At 37.0% G+C, this 26,987-nt stretch overlaps 1 protein-coding gene across 1 annotated transcript in view; it reads right to left on the bottom strand.

Annotated features, from left to right (window-relative positions):
• Positions 1–22,248, bottom strand: part of LOC113230638 (excitatory amino acid transporter 3) — a 44,746-nt gene extending 22,498 nt beyond the window's left edge. The window contains exons 1-2 of the mRNA XM_026464640.1: positions 22,068–22,248; positions 3,523–3,800 (exon numbers count right to left, since the gene is read on the bottom strand). Of these exons, the coding sequence (XP_026320425.1) occupies positions 3,523–3,788 (266 nt within the window). The 5' untranslated portion in view covers positions 3,789–3,800; positions 22,068–22,248. The remainder of the gene's footprint in view (positions 1–3,522; positions 3,801–22,067) is intronic.
• Between the last annotated feature and the right edge of the window lie 4,739 nt (positions 22,249–26,987).

The raw sequence follows: 26,987 nt of genomic DNA, 5'->3' as shown, positions 1-26,987 counted from the left end.
ACATGACATTAACTATGACCATATTAATGATACCCTCTCTAAGGTAGTTTATTGGTTTAATGCTAACAATTTATTGCTTAATGCCAAGAAGACAAAATGTGTTAAATTTGAATTACCTAACGTAAAATCGACTAATCCAAGCATAGAAATAAACGGAGAAAAGTTAGACCTTGTTAATAAAGCAGTCTTCTTGAGAGTGGCCTTAGATAGTAAACTTCAATGGTTTCCACATATATCTTCCCTGGCCAGCATATTAAGCTCCGCTGCATACGCAGTCCGCAGAATACGTGAGCTTACCGATGTTAGTACTGCTAGACTAGTTTACTTTAGTTACTTCCATAGTATAATGTCCTACGGGATTCTCATGTGGAGTAAAGCGGCAGATATTCAAACCATATTTGTATTGCAAAAACGAGCGATTCGTTCTGCGTACCGTCTAGGCTCTCGGGTTTCTCTCAGAGAAAAGTTTAAGGAGACTGGTATCATGACTGTGGCATCACAGTACATTTACTCAAATATTTTATATGCCCGTAAAAATATACATAATTTCAATAAAAAGAAGATATCCATAATATTAACCTTAGAGCTAAGTCCAAACTCATGGTACCACGATTTCGTTTAACCAAGGTAAACAACTCTTTTATGGGGAACTGTATACGTTTTTACAATAAGATTCCGGGGCATATATTAAGTTTATCATTTCCTAAGTTTAAAAACTACACTAAAAATATTTTGATCGAAAAATCATATTACAAAATTGAAGACTACGTGTTAGATAAAGATGTATGGAAAGACGACATGGCTCTAGAATCCACACAAATTTGATTCAAAGTGTATTCCGTAGCATTTAAGTTTATTTGAAAAGAACAATCCCTAGAGTTTCTTGCTCGTTCTTCTCAGGGAGGTCAGCGTAGTGAACGAGCAGTAGCTTAAATGTGACGTTTTCAAGTGTAAATTTATTTTACCTATGGAATAAATAATCTTTGACTTTGACTTTGACTTTGACTTTGACTTTGACTTTGACTACGAACGCATTCAAATCAGACAAAAACGTAACCCAGAGATATTGCAAACAAAATTAGATCAGTCGTTTATTAGCGGTTGTAGATTGATTTTGCTTAAGTGTGTACTTATTTTTATACCTAAGATTTCGTTATTATATATTTTTTTTAATTATTGTGTATATATTACAGTTAGAATTTTTAATTAAAACAGCGAACTTGTAAAGTGTAACTTTTGCAGCAAAAATGTGACTCTTCGGGTAACGAAATATAATTTTCGACTCAAGGGCCCTGGCAACATTGGTCACTTCGCTCTGATCCCAAAGTAAGTAACTAAAGCACTTGTGTTATGGAAATCGGAAACAACGACATAACTACAAACACTCAGATCGGAGACAATGTAGAAAAGTTAGGTTTTCTACATTGTTCCGGCCGGGGATGGAACCCGGGACCTCAGAGATGGCGACACCATTAAAACCTGTGTGCAAGCCACTCGACCATCGAGGTCATCATTTGGTGGAGCATTCAGTATATACCTTCACAATTACATTATTGTATCTATCTACTCCTGATTTGGTAATGGCATTATTTGTAAGTAGTCCCATTACTGAATTAGGAGATCAATATCTACTGAAAACTGTTTACGTGGACTGTGGTTGACGGTGTTGGTTACTCATTAAGTCACTATTTGTATATATTTACACAAACGTGTGTAAATGTTAGTTGACCCCAAAAAAAATACATGAACATACTAATATATTATTATGTGATTGTGTATTATTGTCCGGCCTGAATAAATACAATATTTACAGAATGTGCGCTGGAATTTTTCAAATTAGTTCCACGTTCAAATTCAAGAACCCATCTGTTCTCAGTGAACCATTACGTTTCCCCTTTCCTAACGCGTACGTTAAAGAAATGGAGTAAGTGCACAATATCTTTAAGAGTTTCTGTATTTTAATTAAACAATAGTAAGTAATAAAAAATTAAAGGCAAAATTAAAAAATGTTTATTTTGCCTTTTGTATTTAATCTGTATTAGTGTCACGTTAGTGAATGAAGAGTTTATCTATCTCCCATATTTGAAAAAATCCATTCGATACCTGCTACAAACTAGGAGGATTTATATCTTCAGAAATGAGAAACATGTAATATTTTCAGTACCAGTTGACCTCCTAATTAAAGACTTCGTATAGGGAAGTATTGCTATCTTACGTATTTCTGCCACCTGTGTTCCGGTTTTGAAGGGTAAGCGTGCTGGTGAAATTACAGGCACATGGGACTTGTCAAGTTATGTCTCACACGGGCGCGGTGGCTGTGCCCCTCGGATCTTTGCGATTCAATGTTCTGAGTGGCGTTGCAACTGCTATGGACAGGCGTGTCACTTACCACCAGGCGCACGACTTGTTCGTTCACTTGGTATCATAAAAAACTAAGGGTACGACATAATGTGCAGATATTGTCAATACATTTTACTTTAATTTAATTACTTACACTAAGAGCGGTTACACACTTTTACTACTAACAAAACAAAATATTGTGCATTAACCTATACAGATTTTTCGTTCATAATTATTCAACATATCGACTGTATCGATGCAGTCGCGCGTTTGCATCGATGCAATTGCGCGTTTATATCGATGCAGTCGCGCGTTTGCATCGGCGCAATCGGCTGTAAATCGCAAGTGTAGCGATGCAAACGCGCGTTTCACGAACGCGCGTTTGTAACTACTCTTAACTACATTCTAATGTGAAGATTGATAGTGTTTGTTTTTATTGTTCGCCATATACGTTTACTTAGCAATTTGATAAATACATAAAGTGTTTCGTACGTGAACCGTATGTTCACAAAAGGCGGTTTTTTTATTTTATCATACCGCGACAAGAGCCCATTTTACAATTCCTGTACGTCTGGCAACTATAAGTGAGTATCTCAAGCCGATTGGCAAATTCTTTCACCACGATGGTAAGCATTATAATATTGCCATCGATACGGTAAGAAGAATGGGCGACGAGTGTTATACAATAATACAATACAAGTCAATTACGCAATTACAAACACATCGACAGCTTTCTAGATGGCTTGAAAACAACTGCAGAATATCTAAAATGCAAGGCCGACGAATCTTATACAGGCCCATATTGTCACTTGATTATTAATAAAAACGTGATTATTAAACAATAAAACGTTTCTTTCTTTTTTTATAATATCAAGTGATGGGATGAACAAGTGCGCCTGATAGTTAGCTACACGCCTGTCCATAACAGTTACAGTGCCACTCAGAGCTTTAAATTCTTTATTGTCTTATTACAGTTGCACTCAGAATGAACCAAGTTCATGGGGCTTGTCAACTTATGTCTCAAGGTGACGAACTATTTCGGTTTAGAAATGATCTCGAATTATATCTTAAAATAATTAGAGATAATTCCCTAAATCTACATTAGACTCTCAACTAAAATCATTATAATAAAAAAATTATAATCCGCGTCAGAACCACAACTTTTAATGTCTAAAGACTCACTTGCCAGAAAGACTGAGGTCCAGCGAAGCGATGGCGGAAACAATAGATGATACCAGTAGTGGCACGATGAGACACTTGAGCATCCTTAGAAAGAGTTCTCCAGGGTACTGGAAGTACATGACTTCGCGACGAGACCATTCGTGACCAGTCGCACGCAGACTCCAGCCAAGGAGAGTGCCGGAGACAACGCCAATGATGGTCAGGAGGGTCAGAAGGTTCCCCCGTAGGAACGCCAAGCAACGGTTCCTTCGTATTTGGAGAGGCATTGTGCTCCGGTTCTGTTGGCAATGGAAATTTGCATTTAGTACAGTGAACTAAAAACCAATGATCATCTAGAGACAAGAAAACTAGCAGCTAAAAAATAAAATTGTTAATTGTACCTTACCAACTATTATTTTTTAAATGTTTTTATATTTAATATTTTTAAATGATGACGTAGATAAATGAGACGAGCGCACAATCGTGGTGGATGGCACAAACTTTGGAAGGTTATAGATAGAGGTTTATATAGTTGTAGAGGTTATAAACTACCCTATATGTATAGTATGCATGGTATGGTATAGAGAATTCGGGCAATATTATTAAAAGGGAATCTTTGAGGAAAATTTTTATAATATTCTACCAGTAGATGATAAATAGTAAATTAAAACAAAATTGCTTGTTTTATTTATGTTTATGTAATTCTTACAATATCTCGAAATTCTTGTCCTTTAGGTTTACAAAAAAAAGCATTTAATTCTTGCCGTAAAATTAATATTTAATATCAAATTATAATCAATTGCTACTAATGCCTACATAAAATCGGCAATTCCGTCACAATTCGGCAGACTACTTTTGGCCGGTGATCGACTCAACGTTTATATTAATAAAGCTTAGGTGATTATCAATACAAGTATCGGACACACAGAAAATTTTCTCGTTGACCCGGTGGGACGTGAGCCCGCGTCCATGCTGCGCCGTAGCATTGCTCTAACCACCTGAGCCATGGGTTCAGTTACCAAATCGTCGAAATTCTCCTATGTGTTTTTCTTATAGATATTTGTATTGAGTTTTCGGCATTCGTTCCCGCTAGTAACATCTAGTGAGAGATTTTTGAATAATGTGTGTTCGATCTTGGTATTCGTAATCATATCATAACAAAACTAGTGGAGATTTGTCACAAAAAATCTCGATAAAGTCTTACATGTTTAGTTATAAGTACTTACATGTTTGGTTGTCAGTTGTACAAAATAAATAAATAAATAACTTGATTCATATTTAATTTTGCCATCTATTGTTGTTAAATATTGCGTTCAATCAATCCCATTCATTTTCCTTTTGCACTAATATAACTAAAACATGCTTCAAGCGGTCTAATTGTAACGTGAAATACTAATATAATAAAAAAAATATCGTAGGTTGCGATCACCAACTTCTATAACATTGGTTTTACTATAGCAATTACAAAATAACCTCAAATATTAAGTCAAAAATTACAAATTTTATATAAAAAAAACCGCATTCAAAAGTTTGCTTACCCGCTTTCGCTGTATTTGTTACATTTATTTGCCAAGTTTTATTCAAATCGGTTAACGGAAAGTGGGTGAAGTTCAATTAACCGGATGCATCCACTAATTTGCCAACCTTTGAGGTGGGATATTTTCTTCAAAACGGGACCATTACTGAGGTACCCCTTTTTCAACAAAAAAGAATAATTGAAATCAATAGCAGCCCGTTGCACCAAGTACCAAGTAATTGAAACCAGTTCACAAATGTCGGAGTAAACGCGTGACATACACACACACAAGCATAATAATATAATTTTTTTTTTCAAGTCGCCTAAAAAGATGCAAAACGTGTATTCTTTACACAATAATCCACACAACTGTAGCACAACTAAATAGACTTATAATGATATAATAATATGTGTTGATTACGTGTAATTATATCGACGTGACGTTTGGCAAGCGCATCGGACAATCGCAGTATCATTAGACACGTGTATAGGTGTGCTATGTCTAATAATATCGACACTTGTACTTTCTCGAACCCTGATAAATAGCCAAACAATAAAAGAGCTTAAAGCGAAATGGTGTCGTAGTTGCGTAGGTTTTTAAGTAGCTCTAGGGGTTGCTCTTTCTAAATAGACATCACTTCATATTTCGATACCTCCAATGAACAATGACTACGTCAACTTTATTTTTTGATAATTTTCTGTTATTTTTGTTAACACACATTTTATTGAGTAATATATTATGCTCATCGAATTTTGTGACAAAAATAAAGAAACAAAAATAAAATTCGAAAAAGGAACAAAAAAATTAATTTTGTTAAAAAACATAAAGTAACAAAAAAAACAATATAAAAACGGAACTCGTCATCTCATTTACAATATTTACAATAATTGTTTCAAATGTTTTAAGTAGAAACAACCTGAAAAATCTAAAACGGGTCACTGTAACGTCAGCGTGACGAGGTGTTTTCTCACGTCTTGTTACAAAAAGCTGAGTGGAGACCATTTTGGTAACTTTTGTAATTCTTTTATTTTGTATTTTATCCTAAGGTTATTTTGTTTTTTATTATCACTCTGTCATACATGTTTTGTCACAAGGTTACAAAATAAACTACTTTTCTGTCTTTCTATAATGGATTTTCGTCCAACAATTACGCAGAAACCTTTAGTGTACAATTTTAAACCTCATAAATGGCAAACTTTGAATACCGACTCTCCCCTTAAATGAATTTGTGACTTTGTGAAGATGGCTGTCAATATTTACAGTGTTTGGTTGTAAAAATAAGCCGATTGTATCTAGCGGTGTATCAAACCAAGCGGGGTGCGCACACGCACGTGGGAGCGGGGGCCCGCGCGGATGTGCCGCGGAAATCTTGATTTAGCGGCATCGCGATCAATCCGCACTCCCCTATCTGCCGCTCACACGCACCGATCTCTATACACACGTAGGTACCGATATTGCACATTGTACCGTGGCAGTAGGACATCGATAGATTAAAGAGAGAGAGAGAGCAGAAATGAAAAGTAAAGTTGTTATTTGTGTTTAGTAAATAGAACCACCCAGCTGTGTGTAAGCGAAAGGCATATTTTATCAAAAAAAGATAATTCAGTGGCATCTCAGTGTTTCTGCTATATGTTAAAAGGTCGATAAGTTATAAACTTAGCCGTAGAGACATAATATCCAAGCCTGCGGGATATCATTCGCCTGGCGCGGGTACGTTTAGGGTACGGGTTAGTTTTACACTTCATGTTTGTGCCATTCTAATATCATCATCTTTTTTATTTTATTTCATTTATTTAGGTACATAACAGTTCGCAAACAATATCCAATACTTAATATTAATTTAGTACTACTCGTATAAGGGCGCGTTCCCACTATGTCGTCACGTTTTATTATCGTTGGACGACTGTCGTGTCTAGCCTGTTCCCATATCACGACTATCTGTCGTGGACGATTTTTTATCGTTGAACGACTGTCGCGACTAGCTGTTCTCACTAGATCGTGACGACAATTTATCGTTCCACGACAGCCTCCTTATCGTTTGCACGACAGAATCGTTTGATATACTGCAGTCTCAGAATCGTTTGATGATGCAGGTAGTGTGTGTTCATTCGAAATGGATGAAGACGTAATTTTAACAAAGTATTACTTTTTAAAAATGCAGAAGAGGAATCCAACAAAGAAAAGAAAATATAACATGACGTATAAAATAAAACATGACGACAATAGGAGCTGCGACAACCTGTCGTCACGTTTTTATCGTGACTTTTTTTGTCGTCTGACGACTGTCGTTCTAGCTGTTCCCACTGTGACGACAGTTTGTCATTGTAACGTTAAAAAATCGTGAACGACAATTAATCGTGTCGGGCTATACGTGAACAACTTCATTTAAATATACAAGCCACGACACTGTAAACTGCACGACAATCTGTCACTGTCACGACATAGTGGGAACGCACCCTAACATTCTTTAGCTTAAGACTTAAATATCCTATTTAAAAATAAAAATGAACGTTTATAAAATTAAAAAAGAAAAAGGGAAGTTTTAGGAAACCATAAGTCATCATCAACATCCTATTTTAACGGCCTCTGTGGTCGAGTGGCTTACACACCGGTTTTCATGGTGTCGCCATCTCTGAGTTCCCAGGTTCGATCCCCAGCCGGGTCAATGTAGAAACTAACTTTTAATGTAGAAATTAACTTTAGGGTATGTGATGCTGTGTAATATTTATATTTTATATGTACCTACTGCTGGGCACGGGTCTCTTCTCAGGCGAGGGTTTGTGCCGGTTGGGGACTGCACACGTTTTCCGAGGGTTGTGATTTTGTGAATCTTCTTCGACGTACAGGTTTCATTACGATGTTTTCCTTCACCGAATTTTTCATTTCAATTCAAATTCGAACCCACAGCTTCTGCTTGAGAGACAGTAGGTAAAACTATTAGACTACCATTCTAATATAGTTCTATGGATTTAAAAGATCTATTGATATTTTTCAACTTCACAAAACTACATTGAAATTCTTATTAGCTACATTGTTTCGATTTTTGTATATTCATAAGTTAAGTCTGTACAATATGGCTAGAGTTGTTGTTCTATTATATCCCATAATATAATATCCATATAATATCCCTTCGCATTGACAGTGCAGGTATCCTATTCTAATAACGCTTTATTGTATAAATAAAACGTCGATGAGCGCGTCTTGACTTTGACTCTAATGTGAATCGAAAGCAAACTGTTTAATTGACCTCAGACGAAAATTATAATAACAATCGTGTACCACTGCACTAAGTACCAAGGCGTCAAACTAGGGCACACACTGTACAATGAATACCAAAGCAACACCCAGATTAAAACCAATTTAATAATAAAATATAACGTTTAACGGTTAAATTATAAACGTTTCACAAATTGATCCTACTGGGAAGACCGCCTCATTCAGTCGCTACAGATATAACCCAGGTCGTCAAATATTATTAATAAGTGTGCAATTCAAATTACTATATAATAGTAGCAAGTATAATAAATAGTACGTACGTAGTATGTACGTTCTTTATATGTTCTGCCTAATACATCCCGAAACTTGCAAAAAATAAATATATATTTCCACCTCAAATCCGTATGACGGTACCATATTAATTACGCAGTAAAAGTAATGATGAATACTCTAAACAATGTATGTACAGTTGTGAAGATTACAAATCTTATGTGGAATGATAATGATGACTAAAAAGTTATACGAGTTCAATTCTTCTTCATTATGGCGCTACTTCTGTTCATAATGTAATGAAACTTATTTTTGGAATAAAAAAATATTTTAATCAAATTTTCCATTACATTGCTGTAGGTTTTAAGTCCATGACGTTGAGAAGAAAAAAACATTTTTTTTTAATTATGTTTGTTTATTTTTCGATGTAATCTCTTTTTAACTCAAAATATTTTTAGTCAAACTGCAAAAGATGCCCCTCTTTCTATCACTTCCTCATTTGACGACCAGTAAAAAATGAGATGAAAGTTAAACGGGTCCAAATCTGATGAATATGGGGGTTGTGGCAAAAGTTCGTATTAATTCGACAAGTTTTACCTTTGTTTTTTTGAAAAATAAGTGCACATTTGACCTCCATCTCACCTGATGTGACGATAAGGTCAAGGATGTAGCATGCACACCTAAATAATGCCTATTCACTCTCGCCTTGAAAAGGTCCAAGTTATAGCCTGGAATACAAGTCTACAGCCAGGAAATTCCACTCCCTAGCTTGCCATACCAATGTGGAAGCGAAACGCTTCGTGCGAATCCAGGGAATATCCACATCATAGGAGTGGAACCCCAGCCCATATCTAGTCTCCCGATGATGGAAAGGGGAAGGCGGAATCAAATTATGCAATTCCATCGCACACTCTCCGTCATATATTCTGTAGAATACCGATAAGCTGGCAACTCTACGGCGGTGTTCAAGGCTCTGCAGCTTCGCTTCTACTAATTCTGAGTCTATAAGTCTCTTGGCACGCTTGTCTATTGAATACAAGGTGGCCAGGTATTTAGCAGAGCCATCCCATAAGTGGCAACAGTACTACATACATGACCGGACTTGTGTATTGGTACAGCTGAAGCTACTGTCCCGGTGTGAAGTAACGCGTCTCCTTGAAAGGATGTCAAGCTTCCTGGCTGCATTTTTGGCCATGGATGAATCCATGTATCTGCCGAAGTTCAGATTGGACGACAGGTCCATTCCTAGTAGGTGAAGACGATCGGCTATCGGTATGAATATATCACTAAAAGTCGGAGTCAGGTGAAAGGGACTCCGTTTAGTGGAGAAAAGACACGCCTGTGTTTTGGTAGCATTAAATTTGACAAGATTGGCATCGCCCCAATCGTGGACTGCCTTAAGTGACAAATTCAAACGACTGACCATGGACTCTCGACAATACTGTATTTCTTACTTACAATATTCGACAATACTGTATTTAGATACTTGACCAATGCAAGGGTCAGTGGTATGCTGATGACAGCGCAGTTGTGGACAGATGTCCACAACTGCGCTGTCATCAGCATACCCAAAGATACCTATAACCAACATATCATTTATATGCAGCTGAAAAAAAGTAGCGGACAGTACCTTGAGGAACTATCTATCTATCACCCGATGTTCGGAATAGTAGCCCTTTAAGCAATCCAAAATCCATTGCAAAGGTCAGTGGGAAACCCTTAAGAGGGAAACTTGCTTAAAAGGCTTGCGTGCCAGACCCTGTCAACGGCCTTAGAAATGTCTAAAGATACTGCAATGGCTTTGCCATGCCCTTCTATAGCCTCGCTCCATAAGTGAAAGGCGTACACAAAAAGATCCCCGGTAGATCGCCCCCTTCGGAATCCGTACTGGCGATAACTGAGGAGATTGTTGTCTTCAAGGTACGACTGGAAACGGTTATTAAGTACACGTTCCATAGTTTTGCAGAGTATGGAAGTGACTGAGATAGGTCTATAGTTGACAGGGTCAGCTTTGCTTCCTTTTTTAGGCACTGGTTGCACATTTGCAAACTTCCACAGCCTGGGAACTACACCAGTCTCAAGTGAGAGGCAATACAGGCGTGTGAGAATAGGAAACAACTTAGGCGCAAAGTTATGCAGGACTTCCATCTGGCCCGCTGATTGCAGATGTTAAACGGAATACTCGAAATTCGGTTTCCTCCGTCTTCAAAAAATATATTGAATTTTTAATTAAGAAATAAAAATAAATTCCGATAAAGTTTTTATTTACAGATTTTTTTAATAATATCAATCGTGCACCTGATGGTAAGCTACACGCCTGTCCATAATAGTTGCAGTGCCACTCAGAGCTTTAAATCGCAAAGATTTGAGGAGCGCTGCTACTGCGCCTGTCGTCCTAAGACTTAAGTTGATAAGTCTCATGTGCCTGTAATTTCACTAGTACCCTTACCCTTCAAAACCGGAACACAGTAATGCTGACATTAGTGCTTGGCGGCAGAAATAGGTAAGGTGGCAGTACTTCCATGGACGAACTCTATCACAAGGAGATCTCCTGCTACTAATACTTAAAGTCACATATTGATCAAACCGCCCTCGTATTCTTTGGGGTGCACGAAAGGAGCCTTCCTGCACGACGTAGGTACCATTTCTTTCCTGTACGTCTCTGGACAACAATAGGCGCTTACCTTACGCCGATTAACAACGCTTTTCACCACGATGGCAAGCATTAACGTGTATGCCATCGATACGATAAATATAAGAAATTACTCCTCAAGTTCTTTTTTATTTTTTTATTAAAAGTAAATGCGCATTAGAGCTCCATCTCACCTGATATTAAGTGAGGTCGACGATGGAGCATGCACACCTAAATAATGCCTATTCACTCTCGCCTTGAAAAGACCCAAGTTATAGTGTTCGGGGAATAAGTTCGCTGGTAGAGAATTCTACTCTCTAGCCGCTCGTCATATAAATGTGGAAGCGTGTGGCAAAACAACAGAACAAGCATGAAAATATAGAATTTCTCGTATTCAACAACTCGGTTTTGCAGACTGTACAAGAAATAATCCCCGCTTGGCCCGATTTCTGATTCGCGACCCTTTCACAGGGAGTGGGACAAAAGATTGTCGACCTATTTCTGCTGGATTAAATCCGTATTACCTGCCTTCATTATTGAAGACTTAGCTCTGAACTTTTGTACATCTGATACTTTACTTTTACGATTACTTTTTGAGATTAAGATGTCGCTAGATTATATACGACTGCGATCATTATGCGACTAACGACATTGTAAATTCACGTTAAAGACGACACCATATTCTCTGACGCTGCGACATTTATAAGTATTACATATACATATAAATATCATTAAAACCTCCAAAGTCTGAGATTTTAAAACCTCTATTATCGCATGTTACTTTATCATTTATTTTATTGAAAACATGTAACAAATTTTCAAAAAAGGTTCTGTTTTGTTGTTTCTGGTTTGATAGTATTGGCTTCTGTTTAATTGAGCAGGAAGTATGTAGAAAAGAGTACATATATCTCTGAAACTGCGGTTTTGTGGTTGTTTTAGTGGTATTTACATGATCTCGCAAATTTACGCATTTCTAGGTTCTTTGTCATCAATTTGTAGAATTTTGGTTGAAATATACCATTTATTTGAAATATAATGTTCCTTTTTTGTCTTTAAATTAATAGAAACCTGAAAATTTGTACATGCCCACATTTATATGGCGAACGGCAAAGAGGTGGAATTCCCTGCCTGTAGACTTGTTCCCCGTACGCTATAACTTGAGCCTTTTCAAGGCGAGAGTGAATAGGCACTACTACGTGTGCATGCTTGCGTCGTCGACCTCATCGTCGCTTTCCATCAGGTGAGATGTAGGTCAAATGCGCACTTATTTACTTACAAAAAAAATCCTCAAAGTTATGCAAATTTGAACTTTCTGTTGTTTTGACTGCAAAAACGAAAGTTTATGCAAGAAAATAACGTTTTTTCATGTTTTTTTGTTAGAACCAATTACAAAAATAATATTGATAACCTAGAACCAAAAATCGTGTTACACGATGAATCGATAAAAAATACACTTAAATAAAAAACTGTTAAGACTCTTTATGGAATGATTTCTCGAAATTTCTCTTCGGTTATATTTTCTCTATTGTATCTAGAATTGGACTCAAACACTCTGACACCAAGGTACGTGATGCCAATATAGGAAATATACATATATACACATATGTACACACCCTTTACACCCTTGTCGGTAGGTATATTGAATAATGTTGCTGTGGAGACGATTATTACATGTAATGTAAATATCGACCTAAACTCATACGTTGAAACATCATTTAAGTAGAGGCACACACATTTATTTATTTATTAAATCAGACAGGAATGCAAATACTTCATTTAATAACAATTACGAATTAATTAGTAATGCTACGAGAAGGGAAACCCTCTTTGCAATGTCAATTAAGATAAGCAATTTTTTAGTAAAATTTAATGCCTTGGAGATGCTTTAATTTTCTAAAATGTTCTGTAATTTGAATGTTTACCTACATTACGGTAGATATTGTCCAGGCTTCAGACCCTGGACTCGGTATCCTGTTTATATGCCGCGATACCCAATATGTTTTTGTTTCGTGGGACTTAATAGTCGCAATACAAACACAAATAATTACATTAAATAAATCGTTAATAGCACTTTTATTTTCACAAAAACTTTAAAAGGTTTCTCACAAGTGCAAAAAAATCGTTAAAATTAAGTATAAAGATCTGTAACAAACGCGTAAAGAAATCCGTAGTAGACAAAAATTCAGAACAGAACTTTTCTAAATTGCTTTTAGGCAGTGCTCCGGGTAGTGTCCTCTGATTAATTTCGTTATTCTAGCAGTCTCACAACATTGAACATGGGGCTGACCCCATTAGAAAACCAAAACGTCACGAAAACACTTAGTAAAATCCAAACAGATAAATTAAAATACTACCTAACCCAACATGTATACCAAAATCTTCGCGGCGCTACTAGTTGGCTAAGGCAAGACGGATTGAAACAACCGTCCCCGTCGTGCCACGAGTGCGGCGCTGCGGATGACACCGCGTAGCACACCCTAGAGGTGTGTAGCCGGTGGGATGAGCAGCGCCGCACTCTGACGGGGACTGTAGGGCAGGACCTCTCGCTGCCGAGCTTGATTGCCGCCATGCTCGATAGCGAGGAGTCCTGGGAGGCGGTGGCAACCTTTTGCGCAGAGGTTATGCCGCAAAAGGAGGCCGCGGAGCGGGTGCGCGAGGACGCGGCGGACGTGCACCCGCTCCGGCGCAGACGTACGGGGAGAAGGCGAAGGCAGTTCGCTGCTCGCCTGATCCCCTAGTGAGACCAGCGGGCTCCGGACAGGGACTCCGGAGTCTGCATTGCACGGCCTCACTCGTCTGGGGGGCGGGTCGGAGGACAACCGACTCGCCCCTCCGTTGGCGCGGGAGCCCTGGCGTAAGCTAGGGCGGCCGGGCGGCGTCGTGGTGAATGTTCACTGATCCCACGGCGCCGACTCAACCGGCGAGAGGGAAACCCGGGGGGGTTTTAGTGGGGTAGGCCCTCCAGTCTGGAGGGAGAGTCCCCACATAACCCCTGAGTCTCCCTGGGCTCAGGGGCATCCATAAAGATTTCCCCCCGTCAAAAAAAAAAAAAGACGGATTGAAACCACCCAACATGAAATGTCAAACCAACCTTGAAAAGCCAACCTGTGCAATTAATAGGTTCTGTCCGAATACACTCCATGAGCAAATGATGTACATACTCAGAAATTCCACACACGTCGCAATTTGGAGAATTCATCTTCCTCATCAAATTCAAAAATTTGTTTAATGGAACGTGTTCGAAGCCCATGCACGCTGGTTTTTTACGTGGTCGAACCAAGGAACACGAGGATGCTCACACTGCATAGTCTTGTACCAGATTCCCTTATCCAGGGATCTCTTATCGAAAAACTCTTCTGATAGCTAGGATCCATTAGTTAGTATTACAAACATCTTAACAGCTGTTGTTAGTAGTAATAGCAATAAATTTAAAAATGGAACTTCAGAGAAATCATTTATTATTTCATTATTTATTGGCTCTTATTTTTGTCCTAATAGGCAATGATAACATTACATTCCATTAGAATGTAAGCCCCCTTACACTAAGGGGTTGGTACTAAAAGAGGTATTGAGAAACTTCCCGGTGTAGCAAACCGTTCGCTCTCTATAATTACAACCATTAAAAGTTGAGATTCGTTTTCTAATGCCTATCAAAAGTTTAATAGAGTTCCTCGTCTTAAATTAAGTTTCAAGGTATGAATTAAGTTATATTCCAATAATGGAAACCACAAAATTTGTAGGGACTCGTTGCTAATATTTTATAATTTATAGAGCTTTGAATGAGATCGGACATTTCGAAATGTTGCTTTGGGGTAATGTCGATTTTATATATTCTTTGTCTTGCAAAAACGGGCGACTAGGGCAATGTATTTATTTAATTCATAGTGTCTTTCAGAGATAAATTAAAAAAATAACATTCTTACATTTATATGATAATAAGAGTGGTATTTTTTTTTTATGAATAATAGTGAGACACAATGTTAATACGAGGTTTTAAAAAAAAGGTTGTTCTTGACAGTCGTCCTCACAAAGTCACAAATTCATTTAAGGGGATTGCCCCTTGCAGGGGCAATGTATACGTTTCAATAATAATATTCTGGTTGACATTCGAAATTTGCCATTCACGATTTGAAAATAATAAATTTAATGCACACAGCATAAGACTCTCTGTACTCGTAAAAGAAAAACTTTACACTAAAAGTTCTGCTTACTTGGATGACAAAAATCCGTGGTGGTGATTTGTTCAGCTCTTGCAAGTGTCTATTCTGTGTGTTTTAAACATGTTTTAAATAAAAACTGTAAATGACAAATATCTACAAATGTTTATTTACAAAGAGCAATCCCCAGAGCTTCTTGCTGATTCTTCTCAGGGGAATGCGCCTAACGCATGAGATGTAGAGTTCTATCAATATTACGATTTCAAGTGTCATTTTGCATACTCATAAAATAATTATTTGGCTTTTACGCCGGACTCTTTAGCTCAAACGAAAAATGTAATGGGAAAGAGTAAGCCACATAGCTCGCTGACTGACAATCAATTTTAAAGATAAGCAGGCGGCTACCAAGTGGAAGATACAATGGATAAATGACCCGATAAAGATCAACAGGGGCAATTTAATGCACACAGCATAAGACTCTCTGTACTCGTTAAATCTATGAGTGTGCGAGGGAATTATATGAATTCATTCCGCCTTCCCCTTTCCATCATCGGAGGACCAGACGTAAACCGGGGGCCCAGCGTAGGGGGGGTAGTGATTCCATGTTGTGGATATTCCAAAGATTCGCACGAAGCGCTTCGTTTCTACACTTACATGCCGAACGACAATGGAGCGGAATTCCCTGCCTGCAGACTTGTTCCCTGTGCGGTATAACTTGGGCCTTTTCAAGGCGAGAGTGAATAAAATATAAAAAAGCATTTAGGTGTGCATGCTCCATCGTCAACCTCACGTCACTTAATATCAGGTGAGATAGAGCTCAAATGTGCAATTACTTTTGACAAAAAAAACGCCCTCACAACCCGCACAACTGTTATGTACAGGCGTGTATTTACCTCCAGACTGACGACTTGTTCGTCTCGTCACTTGATATTTTGTCAAAAAATTATTGAATAAATATTATTATTTATAAACGTAAAAATTTCCGTCACAGTGTAATTAAAACTTCGTTTATGTTCAGAAAATGGAAAAGTTGGAGAAACTATGGAATTAAGTCACCTAAAGGGAATAACGAGTTGGATTTTATCTTGTTGTAGAAGATTCGTGTCCCGCAGTGAGATGTTTATGGATTTATATCTATATACACCCTTTTAAAGGTAGATTATATGCGTAGAAATTAATTAAGAATGCCGTTTTTTATTTTTTGAACTGACTTCAAAAGAAAGAGGAAGTTCTCAATTCGTTTGTATTACGCCATTACTATTCGTGAACCGATATTGATGATTATTTTTTGTTGGAAAGAGGGTACCTAAGTATTAGTCTCGATTAAATTTGAAGAAAATATTCCACCTGTAAGGGTGGCAAACTAGGGGATGAATCCGGTTTCGTGCACTTTCCGTTAAACGATTTCTATAAAACTGGGTAAATAGATTGCAATATAAGCAAACTTTTGAGGTTAGTTTTTTTTAAAGCAAGTTATACTTAATTTTTAATTGTTTGAGTTAAACAACAGTAAATACTGTGAAAACTCATAACTAGTTTTTTTACCGTAAATACTACAACTATGTTGTGATGTAACACAATAATAACTAACCCTCGCTGCGGCTGCCGCGATTCTGTCGCGCTTCAAGTATATTTGTTGAGGCATGCATAGACGATTTCAACGCGCTACAATACAAAAAAAACGACCACACTTATAGACAGAGTATGGGGCAGCAATAACAACATCTTGAAAAGGATATTTAAGTCCTTTAATGTGGAATCTCACTCAAAGGACTAATAGTTATTTGTTATCGCGTCAAACAACGACTTTGCACGTTGTTTGACGCGAGTACATGTATTGAAACCTGAGTAAGCGAAGCCTAAGTTTGTTTTCAAAAATAGAATCCTGGGCGTAGCGAGGGTTTCAAGACACGAGACGCAAAACAACTTTGCTGCCGAGCGAAACACACAACCTTTCACCTCACTATAGCGAGGAAAATGGTAGATGAAAGTAAACAATTGAACTATAAAATATTAGTTTTTTTAAATTAAAAGAAAAAGTTAAGGATTCGCTCTGGAACTTTTGGAGGGAAAAGTGTCGTTTTTATTTTGACTTTGAATTATTTTGTGAAATCTAGTTTAAAGTGGAATAGGATAGTGCTATTGTGCCTTAATCGAAGATTAAAACGCGAAATTATACGAATCTCGAACTAAAATACCCGTATCGGCCCGTTTTAAGGAATCCCGAGTCAATCCAAGCACGCCGCCTCAAATTGCCTATCCTCTTTGTGGCGGCCATATTTACAGAAACATAATTAAACTTCATGTTTAGGCTGATCGCTTTGCCGAAACCTTAATAAATTAAAAAAAAAAGAAAAAGTGAATCTTCGGATGCGTTCTGAATTTACACCTCATCAATTTTCATTCTTGCTTGTACTTTTGTTTGGTGAATAAGTGATTATTTAATTGTTTTAGTTCTTCAACAAATTAAAATAATTTAATAAACACAATTAGTTATCGTTGTCAATTTAATGTCAACAATAATAAGAATGAAATATACCAACGGATTTATATTATATAAATAAGTAATGTACGACAAGTCGCTTATTTGAACGTGTCATTATTTTTTTTTCATAAAACAAAAAGCCAGCTACCTTATAAGCGAAACTAAACAATATATTAAAAAACGATTAGAGATTATGTCGTAGATATCGTTTCCCTGATTCCAGATATGTTAATACGTCAATTTAGCTAAAATGTCGAATATGTTGTTCATGATAAGGATGCTCAGTTACTAACGCAACTGTGGACCAAATGTGTATAATATGACTGTACGGGATTTGCTCAGGGCCTTTTGGAGGGAAAAGGGTCGTTTTTATTTTGACTTTCAATTATTTTGTGAAACCTAGTGGAATAGGATAGTGCTATTGTGCCTTAATACTTAAAACTTAATACCCGTATCGGCCCGTTCTAAGGAATCCCGAGTCAATCCAAGCACGCCGCCTCAAATTGCCTGTCCTCTTTGTGGCGGCCATATTTACAGAAACATAATTAAACGAAGACATGGCTCAAATGACTTGTATCTAAGCCAAAATTATTATTAATAAATAATATGACTGTACGCTCAACGGTCTCTTCTCATTCATTCAAAATTGGGAACAAAACCCTATTACCGGCAATCTGATAATCTGTGCGCTAACGAAGTACGTTGAATGCAATTTGCGCCAACAAGCGCTTCCGTCCGTGTTCGCCAAGGCAAACGCCTTTCATCGAATAGCATGGATACGTTCTGTGAATTATTGCTGATCATTTCACTAATTTATGATCACATTTACTTATCGAGTTCTTAGGTTTTCGCGATTGTTACACGTAGAAAATGAAACTATTTTTCCGGATTTAAATCGCGTAGGTATATTTGTTTTTTCAAACAATCCAACGTTTCGGGCCCTCTACAACCGTAACCATGGGACCTGTAGAGGGGCCGAAACGTTGGTTTGTTTGAAAAAACAAATATACGCGATTTAAATGCGGTAAAATAGTTTCTTTTCCTATCACATTTACTTGTTTATTAATAATATTGTAGCTAATCGCTACAATTCTTTTTCTACATATTTTATGTAATAGTCTTTTAGCAGTTTACTTTTAAACTGAAATTCTGAATTTATTTTATTTATACATACATACTTAAGTATATTTATACACTTATCGAGTTCTTAGATTTTCACGATTATGACACTTAGGAAATAAAACTATTGAACTATATCTATTTGCCAAGTTTTATTAAAATCGGTTAACGGACAGTTCCCATCCCATAGCCCCTTATGCAATCAGTTAAAAATAATTTTGGTGGTGAGGGTTTTGTTCTATCGCACAGAATTATCACCGCTTAGAGCGATCTATTGAAACACTTTTATTTTTGTACGAAAGTAAAATCAGATGTATTATTAAAAGTCATGGAACAAAAGTTGTCGTTTATGATAGTAATGTCAGGTCTTTAAATCGCAAAGATCTTAAGGTCACTGCCACTGCGACCGTCACCCCAAGACATAAGTTGACAAGTCCCATGTGCCTGTAATTTCACAAGCACCCTTACCCTACCAAACTTACCCCTTATGCAGAGCGAAATGTAAAAAAAATATTACTGACTGGCTGATCACACACAATAATTATGACTCGACTGAAAAACTATTAACTATACTAAAATAAGTTATATTACACATATATACACCCCAACGCGCACACACACATACACACACACACACGCGTACACACACACAAACACACGCACACAAACACACACGCACAGAGATTTTTCTATTTTTTCTATTTGTTTTATATTCTAATTAGCTATCAATTTTATTTTACTCTTTAATTTTCATTATTTTTGTTAAATTTTATTAGTGTTACTTTTCTGATAAACTTGTCAAAAGGGTGTGAGCCTTGTGATCTGTAACACAGGTCCCCAGCCTAGTACAGACTCCAGCTCTCACTAAGGTGCTTCATATTTAACATGAAATGTAACAAATCTGCATTTTGTAAACCTTTTTGAGAGAAATAAAGCATTTTGTATTGTATTGTAAACCGGAATGCAGTAATGCTCACATTATTGCTTGGCAGCCGAAATAGGTAAGGTGGCAGTACTTCCCTGGACGAACTCTTTCACAAGGAGCTCTACTGTTACTTACTGGTAGGAGAATTCATCAGTTTTCCCAGGCTGCGATGCACCTTTAACTAGAGGTATAGCTGAACGTTAACATATACGTAACCTAGAAATTGAAGTCATGCAGTCAACAGCAAGTCAAGCTATGGTCTTTTGTTCACCTATCGCCTCTCGAGCAATGGAACAAGATCCGACAATATTTAGCAAGACATGCTGCCGTCATCGAGTACATAACCAGAAATAGAGACGAAATAAGGACCATCCCTGTCAACTCATCAGGCAAATGGGCCTTATATCACCTTTAAATATCAACTCTCGTTTGCACTGAAATCACAAATTGGAAAGCTGAAATAGTACAGCGCCAACAACTGACCTGTGTGTACGTCTTCCGTATATTCCAAAAATATTCTGTATTTATTGTAATAAAGATAATATCTCTAACTATGGGGGGCTGTTCCATTCGGTGGTGTGGGAGAAATAGCAAAACATCCAATTACAAAACCAACGGAATCACGCTTCATCGGTAATTAAATATGTATGTAATTTTTCAATTTTCGTCCATTATAGCAAAGTTTAAGTTAAACTAGTCGAATTGACGTGAAACAATTGACGACACTCGTAAATTGTTTCGAATTCGGGCTGGCCAATCGGAGCGCAGTTGTGAACGTAATGATTTGGCAGAATAGTTTTCAAACAAAATAAATAACATTTAGTTTCTATTTCTGGTTATATACTCGATGGCTGCCGTTCATACCAAAGAGTATCTTATACATAACGAGTATAGACTCATCAGCTCATAAGACCCCTGGTGGCTAACGGGGGAAATATTGTTTTCCCTATTAATTCATGCTTTTTTTAATTCGTGCCTTTCTGGGTTCATGTTTTTATTTAAAGTTCCAGGGAAGTATTGCTACCTCACCTATTTCTGCCGCCAAGCAATAATGTGAACATTACTGCGTTGCGGTTTTGAAGGGTAAGGGTTGCTGGTGAAACTACAGCCACGTGAGACTTATCAAGTTATGGCTCAGAGTGATGGACGCAATAGCAGTACCTCTCACATCTTTGCGTTTTAAAGCTCTGAGTGGCACTGCAGCTGTTATGGACAGGCGTGTCGCTTACCATCAGGCGCACGACTTGTTCGTCCCATCACTTGTTGTCATAAAAAAATGTTTTAAAGGAAATACATCGCCTTTATGAAATATATAGATTCTGAGAAATTATTAAAAATTTGAATGTCAGAAAAGAAAGAGAGAGCCATCTATTCATTAACGACGTTCATCTTCCTGGACATACAAAGCAAAATGTACGTGGTGATTAGACCGTGGTCCTTACATGCTACCACAGGGATTCTATCAGTTCTCCTACAAGGCTACCATCGTTTATTCATGATATTTGTTAATGACATATATATGTGTAACTTAATAATAAAACTGTGCATACTATTATCATGCATATATACGTCCCATTATCGGCACGTGTCTCCTCTCAGGTGAGGGTTTTTAAGCCACAGTTCTCCACGCTGGCACAATGCGGGTTGGAAATTTCACGTTTTCCCAGGGGGTGAACCTTCTTCGACGTACAGTTTTCATCATAATGTTTTCCTTCGCCGAAAAGCTCACGGTAAATTTAAAATTAAAATCGCACACAAATTTCGAAAAAAAAATTGAACTCATGCCCTCTGTTTGAGAGGCGATAGGTCAAACCATTAGACTACCACGGCTTTTTTATTTGCATCGCATACTTACTTTTTTATTTGCATTCCATACTTATACCATTATAAAATATTCACTACTAAATATATAAAAGTTTCTTCAATAAACGGGACTTATTTCTTAAACAAGAATAATCTTAGCATATCCTCTCTAATCTTTGATGGAATTGAGATTCGCTTAATTTGCAATTTGTGGCTGTTCCACCGCCCATTAAGCAACCATTATCAACGGCTTCCCCCTCATTTAGTAACTATAACTTTTTTCAGTCACATTTTCCTTCACAGTCTCAACACACAGTTTCAACCGCAACTCAACAAGTGGAAACGCTTTGTACTGCGCAATAGAAAAATAACTACAATATCGACATACCTTCATCTTTTGTAAAATCATCATTATCATAACGGGAAGACGACGTGGACTTACCGTTAGCAATTAGCAAAAAAAATAGATTCCACGGAGCACTCAGTTCATGTTGAATAAACGCGGCATTGTGTTCGACGTGGTTTAAAAAGAGAGCGGTCGATACGTGCGCTCGCGTCAAATGTCGGGAGCAGACTGAGGAGTCAGGCAGTCTGTCTGGACATCCTCGGGTCCTGTCGCTGGGCGGGGACATGAGGACAGAACGCGGGAGGGGAGGGCGATTGATCTGCGACTCGGTTTCCTGCGTTTCATGTCCTGAATGGAAGCCGACAGGCTTATTCCGAACTGTTTATGCGATGCAAGACTGAACTCATAGAGTTTCATACACTTTGCTTTGTGGAGTCCTCAAATAATAAGAAGAGAAGCTCTTTATAACTTAGTTCGGTGTGGTTCTGAAAATGCAACTTATGTTTGTGTGGCTTCATAAAAGACGTGCGTAAGTAATATGGACTTAGGCACTTCTTTTACCAAGCCGCAGATTATTTACCATGACATTCATATTTCTTTTGTGAAAATGCTTTACTAACTTCTTATTATTGCTACCGCTACTGCTTTTACAAACTAAGCTACAAATAAGAATGCGACTTATGTTTATTCGTATATTTATATTATGTTAATTCATGTATATACATAGGAACAATTCTACATATTGTATATACATCGAGTTTTACTTTTATCGTCCATAATACTTAGTACAAAAAAGAATGCCATCCAGATCTTCCTCTTTCTCCTATTTCCCTATAAAATTTGTATTATAAAATAAGTGCGCATTTCACCTCCTTCTCACATGATGGAAATGACGATGAGGTCGACGATGGAGCATGCACACCTAAATAATGCCTATTCACTCTCGCCTTGAAAAGGCGCGAGTTATAACGTTCAGGGAATAAGTTAGCAGGCAAGGCATTCCACTCCATAGCCGTTTGCCATACATATGGTATTATATATGGCATTTTAGTAGCAGTAGAGCTCCTTGTGAAAGTGTTCGTCCAGGGAAGTACTGCGCTTTACTATACTTTGCCTATTCTATTGCGTGGAATCTATTTCTGCCGCCAAGCAGTAATGTAAGCACTACTACGCTCCGGTTGTGTAAGGTAAGGGTGCTGGCACATGAGACTTTTCTTTTCTCAGAGTGACGGGCGTTGTGGCAATGCCCCTCAGATCTTTGCGATTTTAAGCTCTGAGTGGCACTGCAACTGTTATGGATAGGCGTGTTGCTTACCATCAGGCGCACGACTTGTTCATCCCGCAACTTGGTATCACAAAATAAATCTGCAGGCAAGAAATTCCACTCCATGGCCATTCGTCGTTTAAATTTTGAAGCGTAATTTCGTAACTTCGTGCTAATTTTTGGAATAATCACAACTTTCTTTATCCGAAAATAGTCAGAAATAAATTGCTGCAACAATGTTACGATACTTCTTTCTGTTTCTGTGAATGCAATACTATCCTAGGTACATTTTCTAAAAATATTTAGATTGTTAGAATAAGGCTACGCCGCCGCCACCGCCTACGACCACGCGCGTAGTATCTACGCAATCCGTAGCGCGTTCATAATTGAATGTCGTTTATTTCCTATCCATAACCACACCATGCCATTATTTTAATTAGCTTACACTGCATTTGGTGTCCTTGTTATTGCAAACTTAAATAACTTACTTGAAATTATAAAAATTTAATTTCAAAGTTATAAAAAAAATTGTGCGACATTACGGGTACTTTGCACAATACAAGCACGCTATCTATGCTTCATTGTGCAATTGATGCATGCTACGGTAACAGAATATATAAGCTTAATAATTGCGCACCCTAGGTCGTAAATAAGACCACAGCAAAATTACAACCTTTAGTACAGAGCTTTAAAGATTCTACTAATGAATTAGTCAAATAAAAGTTTTAGTGACCAATGACCACTTGTATCTTTATTATATCAAAGGTACGACTTACCGCGCAAATTATAACTTCTATCAATTTAAATAGCTTTCTAAAGAAAAAAATAATAATATGAATTTCGATTTCAATTGATAAGTGATAATAATTCTCTTTGGATAGGGGTTTCAATTTTTTTTTTATTTTATAATATCTTAGTTGGAGTTGAGGCTTGGATACAAGTCCTACAAGTCCTTTGAGCCGTGTCTTCGTTTAATTATCGGGATCCTAAATAAATAAATATTTTCCATTGTGGTTCTAATACAATTACGTTTTCACTTTCTCTTAAATAACTTACTTCACTTGTTTGGGTTTTTTAAATAGTCTTTTAAACGGCGGGAGTCAATATTTATGTTTTACTTTCACTTAAATCACATTATTTTCACTTGTCAATAATAAGTTTAAAATGGGTACGTACCCATTTTAAAAAATATGGTTTACGCAATCCTATAACACACAAGTTTAGTACCAGTAGAGCTCCTTGTAAAAGAGTCCTGGGAAGTACTGCCACCTCACCTATGTCTGCCGCCAAGCGGTAATGTGGGCATTACTGTGTTCCGGTTTTGAAGGGTTAGGGTGCTGGTGAAATTACGGGCACATGGAATTTGTCAACTTATGTCTCAGGGTCTCAGAGACGCAGTGACAGTGCCTCTCAGACCTTTGCGATTTAGAGCTCTGAGTGCCACTCCACCAAGACCAAGCACGACTTGGTCGTCCCGTCACTTGATATCGTAAAAAAATATGTTGTACATTTTTGGTGTGTTCATAACCATTAAGGCACATTATGGCCCAATATCAGAGACCGTTATGTACTGTATAGTCTTTTGTAGCTGTGATTCAGCTATCTATGTTATTATTCAGCTATTTGTATATTATATACATTGACTTACAATTATATGGACGTCGGGTCCGCGCTAAAAAGTGTCCGCACTTGTAAGGCGCTAAAATCGTATACAGAGCGCGACACTCCGCTTTAGTCTTCATTTGTTCTACTGACAGCGCGATACTGCGATGACATTACAATTTAAATTTCGAATAGGTTGACTTGGGACATTTTTTTCGTGGTTTTTGTATTAGACCCGTCGTCCATTTATTTGTAAGTCAATGATTATATAACTTATTTTAATTTGTTTATCTTTACTGTATTTCATGTCAAATAGAGTAATTTTGATTTTGAAACAAAGATCATTGTTTTAAATTTTGTACTCTCCAAAAACTGAGTGTAGACAGATAAAAAGAAACATAAAGGACAAAGAATTTCATTTCAATTAATTTTTGTTATAAAGTTTGTCTAAAAACACATTAAAGTCAAAAGGAAAATAAAAATTTCCGTTTAAATTATAGCGTCGTTCATCTCACGAATCCTATTCTTTCCCAAATCTCGAGCAGTAATTACTAAACGACTAACGGAAATAAAAAATTAAAAACTTAACTAGCTCATATCGTCGTTTGAACTATACATAAAGATGGGATTGCTCACTTTGAAGACCGAGCAGGAGCCAGTCTAATCAATCAGTCAAAAATATATCATCAATATCATCAATATGGTGTTTTTGTATGTACCAAAAAAGTTACGTTTTAGTTTTTTCATACGTCACTGGAGCTCCGAACAATTTTATACTCAATTATATATATGGCAAGAACGGCTGTATGTCATGAAATGAATTATACTGTTATGCGATTTGTCAAGAACTGTTATTGTGAACTATTTTCCAGATAACCTGTTATTCCGCTGATTTGTAGTTTTGCTACTGTTGGGTAATTTTCCAAAAAATTCAAATAGTGGTAATTTTTCCGGAAAAATTCCCGAAAAATTGGAAAAATATAATTTCAAAGACATATCTATATGTTTAGAAATATCTTTTGAAATTTTATTTAGCGTGAATTAAAATATAAAATAAACTAGTATAGCTAAAAGCCACATAAAAGAAAAACGAGATTTAAAATGATTTCACAACAGCCAAAAAACCTTCAACAACTACACCACCACCACCTCTTGTAGACTCCATCGCTTTCGGTCAGTAACTTTAACTTTTGACAGGAGTCAAACGTCAATTAATGTGGAAAAATATTTTTTTTTTCAAATAAACATGATTTTTTTTAAATGGAAATTTTCCCATGACCCAACAGTAAGTTTTGCACACAATATCACAAACTTAATAGAGATGATAACGCATCACAATATGACAGCAATGATAGCAAATGAATATTGTGCAGTGTTGCCAGTAGGTTACATTGCGTGAATTACGGATAACGGATGGTTTGACCGCGATTCGCGAATCGCAGTTATCAGATTCAACAACAGTGTTACCGTGGTATTGCTAGATCCGTTGAAGCGAAAATCCCAAAAGCTACATTTTTGTCTGCAAAATGTTTACATTTTACAAATTCGTTTCCTTTAATTAAAAATTCATATATATACGCTTAAATCCTAAAATAAAAAAATAACTACGTTCAAGTAATATCAAGTTATAATCAGTAGGGGGAAGCGGGGCAGATGCGTACACTTTTTTTTAACTTTAATTTTGGGCTACTAAATGCAAGTATAATGAATATTCTTTCTACCTAATCCTACTACTATTATAAAGGCGAAAGTTTGTAAGTATGGATGTATGGATGTTTGTTACTCTTTCACGTAAAAACTACTGAATGGATTTGAATGAAACTTTACCACAATATAACTTATACATCAGAATAACACATAGGCTATAGCTTATACATCAGAATAACACATAGGCTACAATTTTTGAGGTTTCTAATGTGAGGTCGTAAAAAAACACATTTTTTGCGCTTACATTGCAAACGCTGACTGAATCCTACAAGATAGATCAAAACAATGTACTACAGTATTGTACAACTTAAAAAGGTCTACAAAAAAGTCCGTGATGGTATATGTTTATCTCTTAGGAATAACCCACAATAACCATTTTTTATCCTTTACTTTGTACGAGAAATAATGGCTTATTTACGAAGCGATTTTAAGCAATACAGTAT

This window comes from Hyposmocoma kahamanoa, unplaced genomic scaffold (genome assembly GCF_003589595.1).
Source record: "Hyposmocoma kahamanoa isolate Upper Pololo Valley unplaced genomic scaffold, ASM358959v1 64, whole genome shotgun sequence".
NCBI lineage: Eukaryota > Metazoa > Arthropoda > Insecta > Lepidoptera > Cosmopterigidae > Hyposmocoma > Hyposmocoma kahamanoa.
This window is presented reverse-complemented; position numbering and strand designations above follow the sequence as displayed.